Here is a 20,161-nt window from a genome sequence, read left to right as displayed (position 1 = left end):
ATAGAGGCTGCCTGACCCACTGATTTTTTTGCTCCAGATTCCAGCACCTTTAGTCTCTTACATTAACAATGGGAATGTTATGTTCATTTCACGTTGGTTTCCCTTGGTAGTGGCAAGAGAAACCATTGAAAAGAACAAGTGTCATTGTGTGTGGGTTTCACTTGGCTTAATAAAAAGAAATTAGGTTTAAATGGAGCGGCCAATATGGGAGTGGCATTATTAGAGTAAACAGAGTTAAAGTGGAAAACTGAGGCTTACCCCTAGAGCAGGGGTTCCCAACCTGGGGTCCATGGATCCCATGCTTAATGGTATTTATCTATGGCATAAAAATGGTTGGGAACCCCTGTTCTAACAGCTTCAGTGAGAAGAGGTGGTGGCAAAGGTTCCAAGGGCTCTGTTGGTTCGGTCAATAATGAATGGGCCAGGGTTCAAGTCTGAAGTTTGAGGCTTTGCCTCAAAAGGTTTCAGCAAGGAGCCACAGGTGAGAAGCAGGCAAGGTTATTTTTAGAGCAGTTGACTAAAAGGATATCAAATTATAACTAAAGTAAGGATGCATGATCGGGTGATGTGTTGTAGCTGCAAGATGTCGGAGATGATGGACCCCACTGTGATTCCTGATGACCACATCTGCAGCAAGTGTTAGTTGCTCGGGGATCTCAGGCTCAAAGTTATGAACTGGAATCTGTGCTTCAAACAGCGCAATGCAACAGGGCATGGGAGAGTTACCTGCACACTGTCTTTCAGGAGGCAGGTTGAAAGTAAGTCACCTGGGAGCTTAACATCAAGGAGACATAAAATATCAAAAGTACAGATAGGTGGGCAGGGTTGGGTAAGGTAGCTTTGTTGGTAAAAAAAAAACCAAAATCATATTCTTAGGAAAAAGTGCCATAAGATCAGAAGATGTAGAATGCTTGTGGGAAAAATTAGGAAGCTCAAGGGTAAAAAGACCCTGATTAGTGTTACATACAGGTCTTCAAACAGTAGCCAAGATGTGGGGTACAAATTACAAAGTGGGATAGAAAAGACATGTAAAAAGGGCAATGTTAAAACGGCCATGAGGCAGATGGGTGCTTAGTAAGCAGGTGGATTGTAAAATTCATATTGGTGTTGGATCACAAGAGAAGAAGCTTGTAGAATCTCTTCAAAATGGCTGTTTAGATCAGCCCACTAGTTCTAGATTGGATAATTTATAATGAACAAGAATTGTTTAGGGAGCTTAAGGTAAAGGAACCTTTTGGAGCCAGTGATCAGAATATGGAATTCACCCTGGAGTTCAAGAGGGAGAAGCTCAAATCAGATATGTCAGCATTACTGTAGAGTAAAGATAACTACAGAGTGACGACAGAGCAGCTAGCCAAATTTGTTTGGAAGGGGAAACCAGCAGGAATTATGGTATAACAACTGTGGCTGGAGTTTCTGGAAGTAATTTGGAAAATGTAGGATCACTCTATCTCACAAAAGAAGCACTCTGAAGGAAGGTAACTGTGGCTGACAAGGAAAGTCAAAGACTGCATAAAAGCAAAAGAGAGGATATACAATATAACAAAAAGTAGTGGGAAGCTTGAGCATTGGAAAGCTTTATAAAACAACAAAAGGCAACTAAAAAGCAAAAAGGAGAAAAAGGATGAAATATAAAGTTAACTTCACTAATAATATAAAAGAGGATAGCAAAAATTTTATCAGATATATAGAATAAAAGGGAGGCAAGAGTATACATCAGACATCCCACCCTGCAAAAACTCATTTCAGGGAGGTAGCACCATCAATTTGTGGAAGACTCCCGGGAGAGGTGGGATGTCTGCAATAGAGTAGCTCCTTAGCAGCTGACCAGCTAGTTTAAATAATGTTAGCTATGCTAATGAATGAATGACACCTGTTAAACTCACCTCAACATGTCTTTTACAGTCTGAACCCACCATGGGCAATAGAAAAGTCACTGTTGCAAACAGTGCAGCGAGCAACACTGTCATTATTTTGACCCCTATTAGGCAGGGGTACACTTCAGTGTAGTCTGGGGTGACGTACGTTTTATATATTTTTTGGAACACTCTGCCATGGCGCGCGCTATCTCTCTCTCTCGTGGTCGCTCACGCGCTCTTGCTTTCTCTCTCGCATTCTCGCTCGCGCGCTCGCTTGCCTTCGCTCTCTCGCGCGCGCTCTCTTTCGTGGTCGCTCTCACACTCTCTCTTGCTTTTCTCTCACTCGCTCTCAAAAAAATTGATTTCTGTGATATTGTATATAATTTGCGGGCATCAGTGAGCCACTATTAATATGCGGGAGACTCCCGGAAGTTCCGGGAGAGGTGTGATGTCTGTATACATTGGACTGCTGGAAAACATGTTGGAGAATAAGTAATGGACCACAAAAATGGTGGATGAACTGAATAATAATTTTTGTGCCAGTCTTCACTGTAGAAGACATCAGCAGCATGCCAGAAATTTGAGAATGTCAGAGGGAAGATGTGAGTCAGTATTAATAAGGAGAAAATGTTTGAGAAGCTGAAAGGTCTGAAGAAAGATAGATCACCTGGACCAGATGGACTGTACTCCAAGGTTTTAAAGAGGTAGCTGAAAAGATTGTGGATGCATTAGTATTGATCATTGAAGAAACATTAGGTTTTTTACATAGTTCCTGAGGGCTGGAAAACTGCAAATGCCACTCCATTCTTTAAGAAGGGAGGGAGACAAAAGGAAAGAAATTAAAGCCAGTTAACCTTCCTTCAGTGGTTGGCATTATTAGAGTCTATTACTAAAGATAAGTTTTCAGGATACTTGGAAGCACGTGATAAAATAGGCCAAAGTCAGCATGGTTTCCTTTAGGAGAAATCTTGCCTGACTAATCTGTTGGAATTCTTTGAGGAAATAACAGACGGGATAGACAAAGGGCTGTCAATGGATGTTGTTTGCTTGGATATTCAAAAGGTCTTTAACAAGACACCATACATGAGGCTGCTAAACAAGGTAAGAGCCCATGGTATTACAGGAAATATAATAGAATGGACAGAAGATTGGCTGTCCGGCAGAAGGCAAAGAGTGCGAATAAAGAGGACCTTTTCTGCTTGGCTACCGGTGACTAGTGGCATTCCACAAGGGTTAATACTGGGTCTAATGTTAATGATCTGGAACATGGTATTATTGACTTTGTGGTTAAGTTAGTGAATAGTATAGAGACAGGTAGTTTTGAGGAAGCAGCAAGTCTGCAGACAGATTAGGAGAACGGGCAGAGAAATGGTAGACGGAAAACAATGTTGGAAAATGTATGGTCATACATTTTGGTAGAAGGAATAAAGGCATAGACTATTTTCTAAACAGGGAGTGAATTGAGAAATCAGATGTGCACAAAGGCTTGGGAGTCCTAGTGCAGGGATGTTAACTTGCAGTTGAGTTGATAGTAAGGAAGACAGAAGCAACGTTAGTGTTTATTTCAAGAGGTCTAAAATATAAAATATAAAAGTAAAGATGTAATGCTAATGCTGAGGCTTGATAATACATTCATCAGAGCACATTTGAAGTATTCTGGGAGAGTCTAGGACCAGCGGGCACAGCCATGAGATGTACCATTTGAACAGAGATGCAAAGGAATGTCTTTAGCAAGAGGGAGGTGAATCTGGAATTTAATGCCACAGATGCCACAGATGCTTATGGGGGCCAAGTAATTGAGTATATTTAACGTGGGGGTTGATAGGTTCTTGATTAGTAAGATTGTCTAAGGTTTCTGGAAGAAGGAAGGCGAATAGGGTTGAGAGGGATTATAAATCAGTCTTGATCTAATGGTGGAGCAGACTCAATGGGTCGAATAGCCCAATTCTCTTCCTATGTTTTCTGGCCTTATTTTAGATCAACATTCTTCATTCATTCATTTAATATAGGATATCAAAGCAACAGGAGGTTAGATAAACATAAAGCTTAAACTCAATTTGTAGTCCTACTGAATGAAGATTGGTTCATGAATAGAAGTGCATTTATGCCCCAGGGAAATGTATTCACAACTAGCAGTATATATTAATTTGTATATCTGATACAACTGTAAGATATATTTTTGCATCTGTTAAAATAGCCAAAAGTGCTTTTCATAAATTAAAATTTGACAATTTTAATATATTTAGAAGTAACAATATTTTACTTAAGCAGTAATTTGCTATTCATTTTGTGTAGGCTAAGAAGTAAATTATGTAATTCAGCTGACAGGATTTAACAACAATCAGATCATAGATTCAGAGCTCATTTGGCCCGTCAGATCGAAACAGAATCCCATCTGTCACATCTCCTCACTCTTGTAGCACTGCAGATTGTTTTCCCTTTATTTCTACCATGCAGTCCCAGATCATAATTAGTCTCTGCAAAATGCTGTAAGTTATTTTTCTTCATTTCTCAATCCCCTCTCACTCTTTGGTCCAGATGAAAGGTCTTAACCAAAACATCGGCTGTCCACTTCCCCTCACATTTCTGCCTGACCTGCTGAGTTCCTCCATATTTTTGTTTGCTGCTACATCTTTTATCTTTCACATTTAACTCTTGTATTCTGTAGTCTTTAAACTATCAACCAATGGCAACAATTGCACTCTATTTGCCCTTATAGACCTCCACCAAGTTTCTCTTCAAGGATAAAAACACAGCTGAAATTTTTAGGTCTACAGACTATTCTAGTTAGTCCTTTCTGCATGTTCTTTAGAACATCTGACCGACTGTGAGGGCTAAATCAAAACTTTAATGCACATGCAGATAAAAACTTGGAGTGCTCTATTGATGAAATGTGGCCTGCGTGCTTGGTTCAGTAATGTTAACAGATAAACTGTCACATACACTCAGTGGCCACTTATTCGGTACTACCTATACCTAATGAAGTGGCCACTACGTTATGTTCAGGGCTGCCTGCTGCTGTAGACCATCCAGTTCAAGGTTTGACGTGTTGTGCGTTCACAGATGCTCTTCTGCACACCGCAGTTGTAGCATGTGGTTACTTGAGTTACTGTCACCCTCCTGTAAGCTTGAACGAGTCTGGCCATTCGCCTGGGACTTCTCTTATTAACAAGAGGTTTCCCCACAGAACTGCTGCTCACTGGATGTATTTTGTTTCTCTCACTATTCTCTGTGAACTCTAGAGACGGTGTGTGTGAAAATTCCAGATCAGCAGTTTCCAAGATACTCAAACCATATACTGTACCATGTCTGACACCAACTTATTGGACCTACCTGAAGGCACATGCTCATTCAAGTAGGTCTTGACAAAGTCATTGACAACTGGGACATGTTCAACCAGATCCAAAGATGAATCCCTGTGCACCAAATTCAAAGCAGTTTCTCTCCGTATGCCATATCCCTTGACCATACCTTCGCAGTCCTCACCATGGTCCTTAGTCTCTGCCTGTATACCAGGTGAGAAGTACAACCAATTGAGCAGACTTGATAAAGTGCGGGTGACATCTGCTGCAAGAGGTGAAATGATTTAAAGCAGGAATTCTTGCTCATTGGACCCATTACAGAGCAAGCAGAAGTAAACCCTGCAGCTGACCCTTCCAGAACCCAATTATATAATTCATTGATAGGTCCATAGTTACAGAGCGCTACACATTATTACCGATAAAATCCCTGCTAACACTCAGTGGCTACTTTGTTGAGTATCTCCTGTACCAACATAATGGCTATTGAGTATATGTTCGTTCACTTTCTCTGCTGTAGCCCATCTACTTCAAGGCTTGATGTGCATTCAGAGAAGCTCTTCTGCACACCACTGTTGTAATGCGTAGTTATTTGAGTTACTCTGGTCACTTTGAAGCAGCCTGGCCATTCTCCTCTGACCTCTCATTAACAAGGTGCATTTTCCCACAGAACTGCCACTCGCAGGATTACTTTCTTTTGCACCTTTCTCCGTAAACTGTTGTACATGAAAATTCCAGGAGATCAGCAGTTTCTGAGATACTCAAACTACCCTGTCTAGCATCAACAATCATTGCATGGTCAAAGGCACTTAGATCACATTTCCTCCCCATTCTGATATTTGGTCTGAACAACAACTGAACCTCTTGACCATGTCTGCATGCTTTTATGCATTGAGTTGCTGCCAAATGGTTGGCTGATTAGATATTTGCATTAACAAGCATGTGTACACATGTACCTAATAAAGAGGCCACTGAGTGTATATTAAACTGTCACAGAAAGAAAATAAATCTCACTTATAAACTTGAGCACATGATGTGTAAGAACTGGCTACCATATTTGTGGAGACAAAAGACTGCAGATGCTGGAATTGGGAGCAACACACAATGTCCTGGAGAAGTCAGCAGGTCAGACAACATCTATGGAGGGAAATGGGCAGTTGATGGTTTGGGTTGAGAACCTTCAGTACAGATGAGGTGTCTTGACTAGAAATACTGCCTGTCCATTTTGCTCTATAGATGCTGTCTGACCCAATGAGTTCCTCCAGCAATTTGCGTGTTGTATCACATTTATGTTTGTAATTATAGGATGTACTTCTGCAATAATTCATTGGCCAGATGCAACTGGGTATGTTGAAAACACAGTAAGGTACAATGTAAGTAAGATGTAGAAAAGACATCTGGTTGTTGGTACTAAATAAAATGTAGAGTACAGGCTATTTGTTGAACTCTGTTCCCGACATTTGGATCGATGGATCGCATTGGCAAGAATATAGGAAGGAGAGCAAACAAGTAGGCAGTAATAAGCCAATTCTCTAATAGTATTGTTGTACAGAAATCGCTGAAAGCCAACAGCAGATACAGCAGACAGGAAGGAAAATAGAATGATAGTTTTTATTGCAAGAGGATTGAATACAGGTGTAAAGACATCTTACGATTAGAGCCTTAGAACCATACCTGGCTTATTCTATACAGTTTTGGTACTGTTACTCAAGAATACAATACCTGCTGTAAAGTACTTGCAAGGCTAATAGTACAGTATTTGCAAGATTACTTCCTAAGATGACAGATTTGTCAAAAATAAATTCAAGCACCAAATTAACAGAATGTAACATTAGAAATAGAAACAGGAAGAGGCCATTTGGTCACTCTGTCATTCAGTAAAATCCTGGCTGATCTTGTGCCCAAGCACTATTTTTTTGTACCAACCCCATGTCCCTTGACTTCCTTAATATCTCAAACCTATCAACCTATCTGGAATGTACTTAACAAATGAGCACGGTGGCTAATCGAGTTGCTTCCTTAGCAACTCATGTTCTATCCTGACCTGTGGCTTGTACAACAACAGAATTCCTCTCCCAGAAAGATTGATCCTTTTTCCTTGCCAAAACAGAGTTTTAACATACTTTATTCACCAGCAGGCATCAGAGGGAGGCTCGCTTAAAGCCAAAGAGGATCCAGGGATACGGAGATTGTTTTATCTGATCCACAGTTTCATTTTGGGAATTCTCCACATGGATCCAATGGCACTGGCAGAAGATTGACTGACTGGCAAGAAGCAAAGAGTGGGAATAAAGAGGGCCTTTTCTGCTTCACGGCCAGTGACCAGTGGTGTTCCACAGGGGTCTGTTTTGGGACTGATTCTTTTTATGTTATATGTCAGTGATTTGGTCGATGGAATTGATGGCTTTGTGGCCAAGTTTGTGGATGATGCAAATTTAGGCGCGGGGTCATGTCATGTGGCCCTAGCAGAGTACCCACAGAAAAACTTGGACGGATTAGGAAAATGGGCAATGAAGTGACAGATGGAATGTAGTGTTAGGAAGTGTATGGTCATGCACTTTGGCAGAAGATATAAAGGTGTACACTATTTTCTAAATGGGGAGAAAATTCAGAAATCAGATGTGCAAAGGCTCTTGGGAATCCTCGTGCAGGAACTTGCAGATTGAATCGGTAGTAAGAGCATAAGACATAGGCCACTCGGCCCATTGAGACTGCTCCGCCATTCCATCATTGCAGCTTTATTATTACTCTCAACCCTATTCTCCTGTCTTTTTCTCGTAACCTTTGACACTCTGACTAACCAAGTATCTATCAAGATCTGCTTTAAACATACTCAATGACTTGGCCTTCACCACTGTCTGTGACATTGAATTCCTCAGATTCACCACCCTCTGGCTGAAGAAATAGCTTCTCATCTCAGTTCTAAATGGGCATCCAAGACATCCTCTCCACATGCGCATTGTTCAGGCCTTTCAATATTTGATAGGTTTCAATGAGATCCCCTGTCATCCTTTTAAACTCCAGTGACTACAGATCCAGAGCCATCACATGCTCCTCATACTTTAACCCTTTCGTTCCCAGAATTATTCTCATGAATCTGCTCTGGATCCTTTCCAATGCCAGTTCCGGCTACCGCTGCACCGCTGCATTCTTCGCGGCCCAGTATCGGTCCGCAGCCCGGAAGTTGGGGACCACTGGTCTATGTTGTTTATTTGGATTTACAGAGGCCTTTTAGAATTGCCACACATGAGGCTACTTAATAAGGTAACAGTCTATGGTATTACAGGAACGATACTAACATAGATTGAAGATTGGCTGATTGGCCAATCCAGTATTGTCTTTCTCCTAGTGGGCTCAGCCAAAAGATGCTTTAAAATGCCATTTCATAGGCAATCTACAAATTCCCACTCTTGTGATCCAGCACCTACTTGATTTTCCCAATCTTCCTGCATATTGAAATCCCCCATGACTATCATTACATTGCTTTTTTTACATACCTTTTCTATCTCCCTTTGTAATTTGTATCCCACATCCTGGCTACTAGTTGGAGGCTTGTATAAAACTTCCATCATGGTCTTTTTACCCTTGTAGTTTGTCAGCTTTACCCACAAGGATTATATGTCTTCTGATCCTATTGTCACCTCATTCTAATGATTTCATTTTAATGGATATTTTACCAACAGAGCCATCCCACCCCGTCTGCTTACCTGCTTGTCCATTTGATACAAAGTGTATCCTTGGATGTTAAGCTCCCAACTATGATCTTCTTTCAGCTATGTCTCAATGATCCCCACAATGTCATGCAATGTTAGCTTTCATTTTGAGAGGACTAGAACAATAATGTTGTTATATAATACCACCAAGGATATAATTCTGAGGCTTTATGGGATATTTGTAAGACTGCACTTGGAATATTTTGAGCAGTTTTGGACGCCTTATCTAAGAAAATATGTGCTGGCAAATGTTGGCGCATGGCCAAGTGGTTAAGGTATTCATCAAGTGACTTGAAGGTCGCTAGTTCGAGCTTTGGTTGAGGCAGCGTTTGCATCCTTGAGCAAGACACTGAACCACACATTGTTCTGGGACGACACTGGTGCCAAGCTGTATGGTTCCTAATGCCCTTCACGTTGGTGGCATGGAGAGGGGAGACTTGCAGCATGGGCAACTGCTGGTCTTCCATACAACCTTGCCCAGGCCTGCGCCCTGGAAACATTCCAAGGCACAAATCCATGGTCTCATGGACTAATGGATGCCTATATATAAAGAAATGAGCTGACATTGGAGCGGGTCCAGAGGAGGTTCATGAGAATGATCATGGAAATGAAAGGGTTAACATAACAGGAATACACAGAAAATTCCGGTGGAATTCAGCAGGCCAGGCAGCATCTATGGAAAAGAGTAAACAGTCAACGTTTCAGACTGAGACCCTTCATCTTGGCCTGAAACGTTGACTGTTTACTCATTCCATAGTTAAAGCCTGGCTTGCTGAGTTCTTTTGGATTCCCATCGTTTGCAGGTTTTCTCGTTTTAATGTATGAGGAGTGCTTGTTGTCTCTGGGTCTGTCTCACTGGACTTTAGAAGAATGAGAGAGGAACTCATTGAAACTCAGCCAGCATTGAAAAGCCTAGATAGAGTGGGTGTGGAGAGGATGTTTCCTAGAGTGGGGGAGTCTAGGACCAGAGGGCATAGCATCAGAATACAAGGACTTCTCTTTAAAAGGACATGAGGAGGAATTTCTTTAGCTAGAAGGTGGTGAAACTACGGAATCCTCTGTGGAGGCCAAGACATTGGTATATTTAAAGCAGAGGTTGATAGGTTTCTGATTAAGAGTGTCAGAGGTTACGGGAAGAAATCAGGCAAATGGTGTTGAGAGGGATAATAAATTAGCCATGGTAGAACGGTGGAGCAGACTCAATGGGCTGAATGGCTTAATTTTGCTCCTATGTCTTATAGTCTTAAGGCATAGCTCAGTCGTAGAACTGGTGAAGACGAATCTGTACTTGAAGGTATTATGTAGTCCTTAGGCGAGGTACAATATGGGAATTTTATTGTGAAGGTCTGTAATTTGTTGGGGCATTAATGGAGACAAGGATATCAGTCTGTTGGAAAGTTAGTCTTAGTCTTAGAACAAGGCCTTATGAAAAATAAATTGTGATTTATTGAAGTTCAACAGGAGTGTAATGTGCAAACCATAAGCACAAATGATTCTGCAGATGCTTGAATTGCAGAGTAATACACACAACATGCTAGAGGAACTCAGTGGTTCAGGCAGCATCTATGGAGAAGAATAAAGAGTTGCTGTTTTGAGCCGAGACCCTTCATCAGGACTGGAAAGGCAGGGGAAGAAGCCAGAATAACTAGGAGGGGGAGGGTTTAAAATTGATAACGAGGAAACTAGAAATTACAAGTAAGGCATTATTTCCTTAGGTCCCACACCACCATGTTCAGGAACAGTTATTACCTTCCACCTGAATCAGGGCCTCATTCATCTTTGCAGGGAGATAGGTGAAATTGTTCAGAAAAATTGGGAAGTCCATACGTTGTGATTACCCTGATCCAGATTCGAAATTGTTTTATGTCATTTCCAGTACATAAGTGTAAAGGAGAACAAAATAATTGTTACTCTGGATCTAATGCAGCATGAAAACAAAACACATTAAGATAGAGAATGCAACAATTAAAAAAAACAATTGCTCTAAATACATAAGATAGCTTTTAAACATAGATTGATTTTCTGTGTATTAAAATGATGCTACGTACAGGAGTGTCTGTACATAAGTTGACTGACAGGAATTGATAATGTAGTGGTTGTTCGGGGTGTGAGGGAGTAGGTCAGTGGATGGAGGTGTTTTTCAGCCTTACTGCTTGGGGAAAATAACCGATTTTGAGTCTGATGGCCACTGTTTCCACTAAGCTGCGTGGTTGCACAGCTGCACAATAACTGAGATGCGGCCATGCACATAGCCTTTGCTGCGCAGCTGGAATTTTCTTTTATGTATTGTTAATATAATTTTTAAATTATGCTAATATAATTTTGGTCTATGTTAATATAATTGTGAAATACCCTGCGGTTAATTGTGTTAATAAAATCCATAAATTTTATAAATAATAAATGTATCACAGCCTTTACTTTGAAACCTTTTAGATCTTCAACGTATTTACATTGTCACTCTTTCAAATTACAACTCTATTACAAATTGTAACAATAAACACAGAATGGAAGTCAGCAGCTCCTAGTTAATAAACCTTGTCACTGTCTTGTCAAAACATTTTACTTTTGCCATTTTGCCTGTTAGTTGTTTTCACTGCCCGACATTGTTTACTTGTGTTGTGAATTGTAGTTTGTGATTGTTTGATGTGAAAAATTCTATATTTTAACTTTTTTGGTAAGTAATCAAAAGTATGTGATTTTTGTTAATGAAGCTGACAAGTTAAAGGATAGTGTACCTATTTTGTTCTCTTGCATTCAGGTGTGATTCTACATATTCATAGTATGCCTATTTAAAAAAAAGCAGTTGCCTCAAACAAGTGCCTCACAGTTTTATCAGACCAGGTAAAAACTTCCAACTCAGAGCAATGGTTGGTCTGCACAGCTGTAAAAAAAATTGAGGCAGAACATTGCTGGTGGTCCTGGCATGGATGCTACGTAGCCTCCTTTCTGAGGGGAGTGGGACAAACAGTCTATGAGCAGGGTGGGTGGGATCCTTCATGATGTTACAAGCCATTTCCTGGTACCTTTCTGTATATATTGATGGAAGAAGGCTGGTGCCAATGATGCGTTGGGGCAGTTTGGACTACCCTTTGTAGAGCCTTCCTGTCCACACAATGCTAGTTCCATACCATACAGTGATGCAGCTTGCTCGGATGCTCTCTGCAGCACACCTGTAGAAGGACATGACGATACGTGTGCACAGACCTTTCTCATCAGCCTCCACAGAAAGTAGAGATGTTGGGGAGCTTTCCTGGTTGTGTAGAATGTCTTCTGGGACCATGTGATGTGAGATGTGCACTCCCAGGAGTTTGAAACTGTTTACAGTTTCCACTGCTGTGCTGCCAATAAAAAGAGGAGTGTGAGTGGTGTGAGTTCTCTTGAAATCGATAACCATCTCCTTTGTCTTTTTGACATTGAGGAAGAGGTTATTTGCATTGCAGCAGGCCCCAGGCTCTTCCAACTCCTCACTGTAGGCCGTTTCATTGTTGTTGGTGATAAGCATCACCACGGTGTGTCAGTGGTGAACTTGACAATGTGTTTACTTGGGTGACTGGCTGTGCAATCGTGTGCGAGTGGAGTGTACAGCAGTGGGCTCAGGCCACAGCCTGGGGAGCACCCGTGTTGGGGATGATGGGGAGGAAGGAGTGGCTGTGCATCCTGACTATCTGAGGCCTGTTAGGAAGTTCAACATCCAGTTCCACCATGGTGTATTTAGACCGAGGAGTAGGAGTTTGTTCACCAAGGATGAGCTAGGAAAGAAAAACCCAGAAACTAAAATTAGAAGAGTGTTCTAATTTCTTAACACTGAAGGACTGCACCATAATTACACCATAAATCAAAACAGAAATGGAACCAGTTAAAGGATAGTGTGCCTGTTTTGTTTTGTTGCTTTCAGGTGCTCTACCTCCTAATACAGAGGAACGCTTAGCTAGTTATCTCCTACATGCTGATCGCTATAATCGGCTCATCAGACCTGCAAAGAACAGTACTGATATAGTAACTATTGCAATAAAGGTGTCCCTCTCACAGTTAATAAGTGTGGTGAGTACACTACTTTGTTTGAAATTATCCATTTGATATTGAACTTTGTGAAGAGGTCTGTTTTCTGAATGTTGCCATCTGGTTCTGGCTCACATACATGTCACCTCTTCCCTAATGCTTCCCATTAACACTTGGATTCCAGCACTTGGTAGTCTTTGTTTTCTCACTTACTGTATCACCCTCCAGCAGCTGTCTCCACCTTCACCCTCTCCACACCCCTCCTGGCTCCATCTTTTATTCTTTGCCTCCTTTCCTCCCTCCTCCCCTCCCCCGCCACCTAACTCAATCTGCCTGTCATCCTTCCACACTCCAATCCATCAATCAATGTGTTCAATCACTTCTGGCTTCACTCTCACTCTTATTGTACTAACCATTTCCCATTTTCGTTCTCGGTTCACTTACAGGGTTAGGACCCAAACTATTGATTATTTGTTCTCAATACAAGATGCTGTTCAGCCTGCTGAGTTCCTCCAGCGGCTGGGTTGTTAGTCAGAGAAATGCAGCAGCTGTACAGAACAGATACAGGCCGAACAGTCCATGCCAGCCAGAGTTCCCACGCAACTAGATATAATTTTCTATGTTTGCCCAATACCCCGCTGAGCCCTGTCCCTCCATGAACCTATCCGGATTCTTAAGTGAAGCTGTTGTACCACCTCAAGCATGTCTAGCAGTTCATTCCACAAACTCACCACCCTCTGCTTGAAAACGTTTCCCTTCAGCTCCCTTTTAAGTCTTCCTGCTGTGGTCCTAATTCTATGCCCTATAGTTTTGGTCTCCCCTACCCATTAATGAAGGGGTCAATAACTCTACTGGGTGTTTTTTATAGACCACCCAATAGTATCAGAGACATCAAGGAGCAGATAGGGAGACAGATTCTGGAAAGGTGTGAAAATAGCAGGGTTGTCATGGTAGGAGATTTTAATTTCCCAAATATCGATTGGCATGTCCCTAGAGCGAGAGGTTTCGATGGGGTGGAGTTTGTTAGGTGTGTTCAAGAAGGTTTCTTGACACAATATATAGATAAGCATACAAGAGGAGAGGCTGTACTTGATCTGGTATTGGGAAATGAACCTGGTCAGGTGTCAGATCTCTTAGTGGGAGAGCATTTTGGAGACAGTGATCACAATTCTATCTCCTTTACCATAGCATTGGAGAGAGATAGGAACAGAAAGGCTAGGAAAGCAATTAATTGGAGTAAGGGAAAATATGAGGCTATCAGGTAGGAACTTGGAAGCGTAAATTGGGAACAGATGCTCTCAGGGAAATGTACGGAAAAAATGTGGCAAATGTTCAGGGGATATTTGCGTGGAGTTCTGCATAGGTACATTCCAATGATACAGGGAAAGGATGGTAGGGTACAGGAACCGTGGTGTACAAAGGCTGTTGTAAATCTAGTCAAGAAGAAAAGAAGAGCTTACAAAAGGTTTAAAACACTTGGGAATGATAGAGATCTAGAAGATTATAAACTTAGCAGGAAGGAGCTTAAGAAAGAATTTAGGACAGCCAGAATGGGCCATGAGAAGGCCTTGGCAGACAGGATTAAGGAAAACCCCAAGACATTCTACAAGTATGTGAAGAGCAAGAGGATACGACGTGAGAGAATCAGACCAATAAAGTGTGACAGTGGAAAAGCCGGAGGAGATAGCAGAGGTACTTAATGAGTACTTTGCTTTAGTATTCACCACAGAAAAGGATCTTGGCGATTGTAGGAATGACTTACAGTGGACTGAAAAGCTTGAGCATGTAGATATTAAGAAAGAGGATGTGCTGGAGCTTTTGGAAAGCATTAAGTTGGATAAGTCACTGGGACCGGATGAGATGTACCCCAGGCTACTGTGAGAGGCGAGGGAGGAGATTGCTGAGCCTCTGGCGATGATCCTTGCATCATCAATAGGGACGGGAGAGGTTGTAGAGGATTGGAGGGTTGCGGATGTTGTTCCATTATTCAGGAAAGTGAGTAGGATAGCCCAGGAAATTATAGACCAGTGAGTTGATACGTTGATGGAGAAGATCCTGAGAGGCAGGATATATGAACATTTGGAGAGGCATAATATGATTAGGAATAGTCAGCATGGCTTTGTGAAAGACAGGTTGTGCCTTTCGAACCTGATTAAATTTTTTGAGGATTTGACTAAACACACTGATGAAGGTAAAGCAGTAGATATAGTGTATACGGATTTCAGCAAGGCATTTGATAAGGTACCCCATGCAAGTCTTATTGAGAAAGTAAGGAGGCATGGGACCCAAGGGGACATTGCTTTATGGATCCAGAACTGGCTTGCCCACAGAAGGCAAAGAGTGGTTGTAGACAGGTCATATTCTGTGTGGAGGTCGGTGACCACTGGTGTGCCTCAGGGATCTGTTCTGGGACCCCTACTCTTCGTGATTTTTATCAATGACCTGGATGAGGAAGTGGAGGGATGAGTTAGTAAATTTGCTGATGACACAAAGTTTGGAGGTGTTGTGGATAGTGTGGTGGGCTGTCAGAGGTTACAGTAGGACATTGATAGGATGCAAAACTGGGCTGAGAAGTGGCAGATGGTGTTCAACACAGATAAGTGTGAGGTAGTTCATTTTGGTTGGTCAAATATGATGGCAGAATATAGTATTAATGGTAAGTCTCTTGGCAGTGTGGCGGATCAGAGGGAACTTGGGGTCCGATTCCATAGGACACTCAAACCTGCTGTGCATGTTGATTCTGTGGTTAAGAAAGCATACGGTGCATTGGCCTTCATCAATCGTGGGATTGAGTTTAAGAGCCAGGAGGTAATATTGCAGTTATATAGGACTCTTGTCAGACTCCACTTGGAGTATTGTGCTCAGTTCTGGTCACCTCACTATAGGAAGGATGTGGAAGTCATAGAAAGGGTGCAGAGGGGATTTTTAAAGATTTTGCCTGGATTGGGAAGCATGCCTTATGAGAATAGGTTGAGTGAACTCGGTCTTTTTTCCTTTGAGAGGTGACCTGATAGAGGTGTACAAGATAATGAAAGGCATTGATCGTGTGGATAGTCAGAGGCTTTTTCCCAGGGCTGAAATGGCTAGCTCGAGAGGGCACAGTTTTAAGGTACTTGGAAGTAGGTACAGAGGAGAAGTCGGGTAAGTTTTTTTACGCACGGAGTGGTGAGTGTGTGGAATGGGCTGCTGTGACGGTGGTGGAGGCAGTTACGATAGGGTCTTTTAAGAGACTCCTGGACAGTTATATGGAGCTTAGAAAATTAAAGGGCTATGGGTAACTCTAGGTAATTTCTAAGGTAAGGACATGTTCAGCACAGCTTTGTGGGCCGAAGGCCCTGTATTGTGTTGTAGGTTTTCTATGTTTCTACCCTGGGAAAGATTATAGGAATTGGGACAATATGCTGCAGTAATAAGGCAATGATATTATAAATCACCCTGACCCGTGAAGGCCAGTGAGCTAAATGCCATTCTCTACACTCTGTCTACCTGTGATGCCGTTTTCAACAAATATGCACTTGTACACCTATCTTTCACTATATTCCATAGTTCTTTACCATCCATTCCTACTACACTTGTTTAACTTTCCAAAGTGCATCACCTCACACTTGTCCGTATGGAAATTCATTTGACACTCTTCAGCGCACTTCTCAAACTGATCAAGATCTCTTTGTATTCTACGACGGCCTTCACTGTCAACAACACCTCCTAATTTTGTGTCAAATTTCAAAGATCAAAGTAAATTTATTATGGAAGTACATATATTCCACCACATACTCTCCTGAGATTCATTTTCTTGAGGGCATTCACAGTAAATACAAAGAAACACAACAGAATAGATGAAAAACTGCATACAAGACAGGCAAACATCCAATGTACAAAAAACAACAAGTTGTGCAAGTACAAACAGAAAACAAGGAAATGATAATAATAACTGAGCAATAGATATTGAGAATGAGTTATAGAGCCCTTGAAAGTGAGTCCATAGTTTGTGGGATCACTTCAGTGTTGGAGTGATTGAAGCTGAGTGAAGTTCTCCCCTCTGGTTCAAGAGCCCGATGATTGAGGGGTATTGTTGTTTCTATATCTCCTTCCTGATGGCAGCAGCCCAAAAGGAGCATGGCCTGAATGGTGGAGATCCTTGATATGGATGCTGCTTTCCTGCGACAGTTCCCCTTGTAGCACCATAAGACCATAAGACATAGGAGCAGAATTAGGCCATTCAGCCCATCAAGTCTGCTCTGCCATTTCATCATGGCTGATCCTGGATCCCACTCAACCCCATACAGCTGCCTTCTCACCATATCCTTTGATGCCCTGATCAATCAGGAAATGATCAACTTCTGCCTTAAATATATACATGGATTTGGTCTCCACTGCAGTCTGTGGCAGTGCAGTCCACAGATTTACTACTCTCTGGCTATAAAAATTCCTCCTTACCTCTGTTCTAAAGGGTCATCGCTCATTTCTAAGGCTGTGCCCTCTGGTTCTGGGTACCCCACCACAGGAAACATCCTCTCCACATCCATCCTATCTAGTCCTTTCAACTTTCGGTAGGTTTCAATGAGATCCACCCCCACCCCCCCGCCACCACATTCTTCTAAATTACAGTGAGTACAGGCCCAAAGCTGCCAAACACTTCTCATATGTTAACACCTTCATTCCCAGTATCATCCTCGTGAACATCCTCTGGACTGTCTCCAATTACAACACATCCTTTCTGAGATATGGGGCCCAAAACCATTGGCAATACTCTTAAGTGCGGCCTGAGTCTTATAAAGGCTCACCATGATCTCCTTGCTTTTATATTCTATTCCCCTTGAAATAAATGCCAACACTGCATTTGCCTTCTTTATCACAAACTCAACCTGTAAATCAACCTTTTGGGAGTCTTGCACAAGGACTCCTAAGTCCCTCTGCACCTCTGATGTTTGAACCTTCTCCTCATTTAGATAATAGTCCGCACTATTGTTCCTTTTACCAAAATGCATTTTCATACATTTCCCAACACTGTATTTCATCTACCAGTTGTTTTGCCTGTTCTTCCATTTTGTCTAATTCCTGATGCAATCGCATTGCTTCCTCAGCACTACCTACCCCTCCACCTATCTTTGTATCATCCGCAAACTTTGTGACAAATCCATTAATTCCATTATTGAAGGCATTGAGAAACAATATGAAAATCGGCGGTCCCAATACTGACCCCTGAGGAACACCACTAGTCACTGGCATCCAACCAGAAAAGGCCCCTTTTATTCCCACTCATTGCCTCCTGCCTGTCAGCCATTCGTCTATCCATGCCAGTAGCTTTCCTGTAACGTCATAGTGTTTTATCTTGTTTAGCATCCTCATGTGTGGTACCTTATTAAACACTCTCTGAAAATCCAAGAAAACGACATCCACTGCCTCTCCTTTGTCCACCCTGCTTGTTATTTCCTCAAAGAACTCTTAACAGATTTGTCAGGCAAGATTTTCCTTGACAGAAACCATGCTGACTTTGACTTATTTTACCATTAGTCTCTAAGTATCTTGAAACCTCATCCTTAATACGACTCCCAACACTTATCTAATCACTGAGGTTAGGCTAACTGGCCTATAATTTCCTTTCGTTTGCCTTCCTCCCTTCTTAAAGAGTGGAGTGACATTTGCAATCTTACAGTCCTCTGGGACCATGCCAGAATCAAGAGATTCTTAAAAGATCATGACCAATGGATCCATTATCTCTCCAACAACCTCAGGTGACTTATCCACCTTTGAGTTTGCCTAGCGCTCTTTCCTTTGTAATTCCAATGTCACTCACTCCTGCTCCCTGCCACTCACAGACCCCGGCACACTGCTAGTGTCTTCTACAGTGAAGATCGATGCATAGTACCCATTAAGTTCATCTGCCATTTCTTTGTCCCCTTTACTACCGCAACAGCATCATTTTCCGATAGTCCAATATCAATTCTCAACTCCCTTTTTTTTCTGTATATTACTGAAGGAAACTTTTGGTATCCTGCTTTATATTATTGGCTAGTTTGTTCTCATATTTCATCTTTTCCCTTCTTATAGCATTTTTAGTTGCTTTTTGTTGGAATTTAAAAGCTTCTCAATCATCCAACTTCCCATTAACTTTTGCTACCTTATATGCCCTTTCCTTGGCTTTTATGCAGTCCTTAACTTCCCTTGTCGGCCATGGTTGCTTACCCTTGCCATCTGAGAACTACTTCTTCTGCGGGACTTATCTATCCTGCGCCTTGTGAACTATTCCAGAAACTTCTACCATCCCTGCCAGTATCCTCCTTCAATCCACCCGGGCAAGCTTTTCTCTCAAGCCTCTGTAATTCCTTTTATTCCATTGCGATACTGATGAATGTGACTTATGCTTCTCTCTCTCACATTGCAGTATGAATTCAATCATATTATGATCACTGCCTCTTAAGGGTTCCTTTACGTTAAGCTCCCTAATAAGTCTGGGTTGTTACACAACACCCAATCTAAGATAGCCTTTCTCCAAGTAGATTCAAGCATAAGCTGCTCTAAAAAGCCATCTTGTATGCATTCAGCAAATTCCCTCTCTTGCGATCCAACACCAGCCATGATTTTCCCAATCCGCTTGCCCATTAAAGTCGCCCATTTCATTTGTGTCATTATTACATGCCATTTCCCAGTTCCCTTTGCTATCTCAAACCAACATCTTGGCTACTATTTGGATGCCTATATATGACATCCATAATTTTTTTTTACCCTTGCAGTTTCTTAACTCTACCCACAAAGACTCAACATTCTCTGACCCTAAGTCACCGCTTTCTAAAATTTAATTCCATCTATTTCCAACAGACCCACACCACCACCTATGCCTTCCTGCCCTGTCCTTTCAATACAAAGTATATCCTTTGATGTTAAGCTCCCAGCCTTGGCCCTCTTGCAGCTACAACTCTGTGATACCCACATCATCATACCTACCAATCTCTAATTACGCCACGAGTTTGTTCACCTTATTCCGAATGCTACGCGCATTTAAGTACAACACCTCCAGTCCTGCAGTCTTCGCCCTTCTGAATTTAGCCTTTGTGGTACAATTTAACTCTTTGCTCTGTCTATATTTGTACCCAATCGTTGGCTTTTCCTTCCTTACATTCTTGTTATATCCATCATCTACTTGTAAACCTGCTGGCTCATCCTTACCTCTAACATCCTGGTTCCCACCCTCCTGCCATATTGGTTTAAACCACTCCCAACAGTTCTGGTAAACATGCCCCCAAGAATATTGGTCCTCCTCGGATTCAAATGCAACCAATCCCTTTCATAC

At 41.9% G+C, this 20,161-nt stretch overlaps 1 protein-coding gene across 1 annotated transcript in view; it reads left to right on the top strand.

Moving 5' to 3' along the window:
* LOC134346296 (neuronal acetylcholine receptor subunit beta-2-like) overlaps nt 1-20,161 on the top strand; it is a 49,955-nt gene that overhangs the window by 2,660 nt on the left and 27,134 nt on the right. Inside the window, exon 2 of the mRNA XM_063047645.1 lies at nt 12,767-12,912. Within this exon, the coding sequence (XP_062903715.1) occupies nt 12,767-12,912 (146 nt within the window). The remainder of the gene's footprint in view (nt 1-12,766; nt 12,913-20,161) is intronic.

Source organism: Mobula hypostoma, chromosome 5 (assembly GCF_963921235.1).
Source record: "Mobula hypostoma chromosome 5, sMobHyp1.1, whole genome shotgun sequence".
Lineage (NCBI taxonomy): Eukaryota > Metazoa > Chordata > Chondrichthyes > Myliobatiformes > Myliobatidae > Mobula > Mobula hypostoma.
Note: the sequence above shows the minus strand (reverse complement) of the source record. Positions and strands in the feature narration are given on the sequence as shown.